Here is a 5482-nt window from a genome sequence, read left to right as displayed (position 1 = left end):
CCAGTCACTCAGTCCAACAGCCACACACTTCCATTCATACTAGTTACTTCACATCCTCTCTATTTTATATAATCAATAGTAGTATAATAATTTTTATTTAAGTAATTTCCTCTTTCAAATCCTTATTCGTAACATCCTTCCGTTATTTGTGTCCAATTGAAAAGATGGTGTGTATTTTGGGGATTCCAGGCAGCACCGATTAATAATTGCCCTTCTACCTCTGAATCAGACAAACCCACATTTAATTAAACCTCTACGGTTTCTGGAAATCTTAAATAGTCTCTGATTTCTAAAAGTGAAATACACAACCCAATTGTTTTTACAAAACTAAGCCAGATTCAATCCTCTCAGGTCTTTGTGTCCTGAATGATAAACCAGATAAGCAAGCCAAGTTTTTTAAATTTATATACACAGAAAGAGGGGAGGGGGGGGGGAGAGAGATAGCAGGAAAAAGGGAAACTCCCTTGTTTCAGCCTCAGTGCTGTGTCACGTATAGCTTCTTTACATAAAATACTTTATTAGGACAAAACACTCAACTCACATATAATAATATTTTATGATCTAGGCGTCTTTAAATGTTTAGGCTTGACACAGGCAACGGTAAAGTCTGTGTCCCAGCTCCAGTCCCGTCAGTACTGATGCTGGGGCAGACTTATCATATATGATTACTTGTGTCGCACGGCGAATTTTAAGCTTGATCAAACGTTGCATCTGGTTATTCAGACCCGGCCCCGTCGAATCCCACTTCTGTTACAGAATAACAAAATTATCACAGCTGTTTTATCTCTAATCTAAGGGTCGATCCAAAAGCTGTGTCTGAATTCATTAAGCGTCTGGTCTCGTCATAACAGCGCTCATGCCTTCAGTTTGACATTATTTTCACGGATCCCTTCTTAGTATTTGCTTCAGGCTCGATTCAACAGTGTATCTGGCCCGATAAGCACCTGTTCCCGTCAGAACCGGCACTCCGCCTCCAGATTCCACTGTAATCTTGTAACCTGAATCTCTATCTTTAGGTCCGATTAAACAACGGTGTGTTTGGCAGTTAGGTCCCTCACTCTCCTAGTGCAGGCTGACCACTTCATCTAAAACCACACCCTAAAAAGTTTAGGTTGCAATGCAATATTTGCAAACTGTTGTTTAAATCGTCAATTTACTGAATCGTGCGCCAAGATCTGGGACTTCTATTCCATTCTCATCACTTTTTCATTGTCCCTCTATTTAATTTTTATTTCCTCTGGTTTCTTACATCACTTTTCATTGTATCTCAAAACACACAGAACTTTATTTATAAATTTTACCTCCTATCTCCTCTACGCATTCTCATATCTATAACAAAATGGCCCCTTATATAGGGGCCTAATTAAGTAGGGAGAAACCATTCCCCATGCCGCGAGGCTCTCCCCTTGACAACACCCCCCTGTTTATCACTATCCCCATTATTCTTCTACATACCCACAAACACACACATCCACTTACCAACACCCCCTCATCCCCAATTCCAACACCCCACAACAATCACATACCCCAATCCTCCCACACCCACACTAATCACCACTTGGATGGCCCCGGAACTATAAATATGGTGCGTGTTTGCTGGGGAGGCCTTTTACCCGAACACCCTGGAGACAAGAGAACTGGTGAGTAACATTACACACACAAACACACACTATTGCACCTTAACTCATGTCCCTCTCTTTGCAGGTGCATGTGGCCACCACAGAACCCACCAGCACAGACCCACAAAGGACAACAAATGTAACACCAATCAATAACGGTTAACTGTTTTTTAAGTGTGAAAATATACCAATAAAGTGCACTGTTTACCAACGCCTGTGCAATTATTAAAGTGTATGGTGCAATATTCCCCCACCCCATCTCCAGCTCCAGGGAACGAAGTTCTCTTCGTTACAACACCAAACAAACTATATACGCAGCCCAAGATATAAATGATTACTCCTGTTCCGTAGGCTGGAGAGTTTACTACACCATCTCACAAATACTGTAAAACTCAAATTTTTTCTTTCTGCTCCACCACATGTAAGTACTTTTACTTTAGTATTTCCACTTTATGCTACTTCGTACTTCTTCTCCGATACATCTCAGAGAGATATATTTTATTTTATACTGCAGTACATTAATTTGAAAGCTTTAAAGATGAAGATTTTAAAACAATGGATAATATAACAGTTGTTAAAACAAAGTGTTAAAGACTAAACAGATTTTCTGGTTTTGAAAATGTTTTGCTTTTGAAAAAGAAATTACATTTTTCTATGTCAGTTTGTTGAAGGTTTTTCTTACTGAAGTTCTCAAGTGCTTTGATGATCCATCTCACCACAGATCAAAGAGAGAAACAAACTCTCACAATATATCTAATATAAAACTGTTTATAATAAATTTGATTGTAGCTCAAAGTGATTCAAGCTGTGGTCACATGTTCACGTGGAGCCAGATATGAGCATCATGACACACATCTGCAGGTACGTGTTATTTGAAATGTATATGTTCATGTGGCCTATATTTAACACTACAATGTGCACGACCGTCAAACCCTCAGAATGAAAAGGCAACGAAAGAGCTGTGACCTGTAGATAAACACGACTGAAGTCATCCCCAGACCACACTCTTCTCCTCACCTCAAAAAGCCACTGTCAAAGTTGAAAGTCTAGACTAACAATGCTGGAGGGACTTTCAAAGTTTTAGTTTGTAACATTGGTTATTTTGAAAAAATTATAAAACAGAACCAAACACGCTGTATATGAATTCCCTCCAATGTTTATAGGGAATTCATATACAAAGCTTTCCTTCATCCTAGTTTTGTCCAGGACACAGGCTGTTTGTTTTTGCCGTGTATGAAACAGGGCTAAACAGTGAAATGAGACCCAGTTCTGTGTGAGTCCTCCTTTTTTCACCTATTCCAGCCGTGAAGTCACTGACCACTGTTAGATGATCATCATCAGAACCAGCTTTATTTACCATGTATGTGTACAAGATACTAGGAACACGACTCGGGTTAATTTGTGTTCAGTGTACATACACAGATACAAAGACAATTATCAACAGAATGCAAGAAACTACCAAAATAAACTTTATATTATGTGCAATTAGAGTTAGATTGTACAAGACAGAGGTGCAACCGGAAACAAGATGTGCAAAGGTGGACAAAAACTATTAACTTCTAACTCATACTACTACTAATACTGCCTACTGTGACAAGAGGACGAAAGTGCAGAATACTGCAAAAGTGCTACAACAAATAAGGACATTAACCTTCTCTTTTTCTTCCATGAACACCTGATCAAGTTCATTTTCAGGCTTTATTGATGTCTAACTAATGAAACACCAAATAATTTTTATGGATTGACAAAATTAACTTTCAAGTTTTTGGCAGCTAACACATGAAATGGGTTGCAGACTGATTTTCAGCTTCAAAGCCTTCTCGAGTTGAACAAGTTTAAAATTGCACATTTTTTTAATATGACCAAGTTTTTATGTTATGAATCTGTTTGTGAAAAAATTTAAAAAAGAGTCAGACCGGTTTAGCAAACCCTGAAAATTCTGTTTAGTTTAGTTTTATTTAGTTCTATGTGATCTTTTCAATATCAGGACAATAACATGTTATGATAATATAAACTGATTAAGATCATGAGTCATGTATTCTAATTGCAGGCTGTTGTTGTCTTTAAGCCTGTTACTTCACTTGGTGACCTGATGTCCAGGGAATTACAGCCACAGGAGAACGTGAGCTTGTCTTGACTGTGCTTCTTAAACCAGAGCAGAAGTAAACCCTCTCAGTTGTCAGGTCTCAGTGGCTCTGCTGCTGCCACTCGTCACTGAAGACCTGAACTCTGTGCTCACATGTGTGTTCTCTGCACGGATGAGGAACAGCAGCCTGCAGGGCCTGTCTCTAGCTCTGCCCCTCACCAGCTTTGGCAATGTGTTGTGGTTTCTTTTCAGTGTTTCCTTAGCTTCCAGCATCATCTTCCTCAACATGTCTGTGTTTGTCTCAATACTGCTGAACAGGGCTCTGCGCAGCGAGAACCGCTTCATGTACATGCTGAGCACCTGCTTCAGTGACCTCTGCACTGGCGTGTCTTATTACTATGTGGGTGTCCTGGATGTGAAGGAGAACATGGACTCCCCTACGAGAACATATTTAATGGTGCCACTTTTTGGAGTTATGACCTACACGGCCATCATGGCCGCGCAGGCCGACAGGTACCACGCTGTGGCGTCACCTTTCCAATACTCGCGGCGCATGACGCGTAACAGAACCGTGGTGGTCATCTGTGCGTACTGGCTCTGCGGCTTCCTCCTCGTGGCTGTGAGTAACCTGGTCTCAGTCGACGTGGCCAGACAGATCTGGGGCTTTGGCTTGTTACTGAGCAACATCTTCACAGTGACTATAATGATTGGACTTAACATCAAGCTGTTCATCGTAGCCAGGTTCCAGCTGGAGAAGGAGCCACCCTCCCTGGAGAGGGACACCAAGCGCTCCTCGGTGTATCTCATACTGGTGGTGGTAATGTTCTTTCTGGTTACAATGCTTCCCGTCTTATGTTATTATATAGTCTGTATCTTCTCTGGCTCGTGTTCCACCTCTAAGAATGATGCCACCGACCCTCTGCATATTTTACCCACAATGAACGCTGCCCTCACCCCCATCCTGTACATCTGCGGCTGCGCACCGCTCCGAGCCACGCTGCTCACCAAGGTGTGGAGGCCCTGCTGCAGGAGGAGGTGAGAGAGGCTGGTGAGGGAGCTGCCTGCAGATGTGTGTCATGATGCTCACATCTGGCTCCACGTGAACATGTGATCACAGCTTGAATCACTTTACACATGTTGTCGAAAACTCACTTTTATTGTTTCATTTATGTGCTTAAAGGCTTAGCAGTGATCTGAATGTCCCTCCGAATGTTTAAGAGTTATCACATATTGCAGATGGAGTGTAATACATATTGCATGTTTTGTACTTTATGCCTATAAGTTTTTAAAATATTAAAAATTAGATCTTCCTTTAAATCCATAAAACAGCAAGACGAATATCCTAAGTGTTTATTTTTCTGACAATAATTCATTGAAACTTGAAATTGTTTAAAAAATACTTTCCCATTCTCTTCCAGTCTCTCCACAAGGCTTGTGTCCTGGATGACTCGGCCCCATTAGATGCCCCCTGGCTTCATTTCTAAGTGGATGGCTGTCAAAGTTGATAAAGTTTAAAATATATGCCAACATAATAAAAACGCATTTAAAAACATGGTGTGGCAGTGAGGACCAGTTCAGGGTTTCATGGGAGGTATAAGAAATGTTTCATCAGGCACTCAGCACATCCATAAACTGTATTTAACACCTTCATGTTTCATGTGTTGTCAAATCACAGTGAAAAGATTACAGATGTTATTCCATCAATAACATGTATAATATGGAGTAATTGTTATTTGTAATACAACATATGTATATAAAAAATTAATTAAAGTTCGTC

At 40.5% G+C, this 5482-nt stretch overlaps 1 protein-coding gene across 1 annotated transcript; it reads left to right on the top strand.

Annotated features, from left to right (window-relative positions):
* The first annotated feature begins 3877 nt into the window (after positions 1–3877).
* On the top strand, positions 3878–5166 carry LOC133001422 (thyrotropin receptor-like). Its single transcript, XM_061070996.1, has 2 exons — positions 3878–4740; positions 5136–5166. Exons 1-2 carry the CDS (start codon positions 3878–3880, stop codon positions 5164–5166), a joined length of 894 nt encoding a protein of 297 aa, XP_060926979.1.
* The last annotated feature ends 316 nt before the right edge of the window (positions 5167–5482 follow it).

Source organism: Limanda limanda, chromosome 5 (assembly GCF_963576545.1).
Source record: "Limanda limanda chromosome 5, fLimLim1.1, whole genome shotgun sequence".
NCBI classification, from domain to species: Eukaryota; Metazoa; Chordata; class Actinopteri; order Pleuronectiformes; family Pleuronectidae; genus Limanda; species Limanda limanda.
The sequence above is the reverse complement of the archived record's forward strand: the minus strand, read 5'-3'. Positions and strand labels throughout refer to the sequence as shown.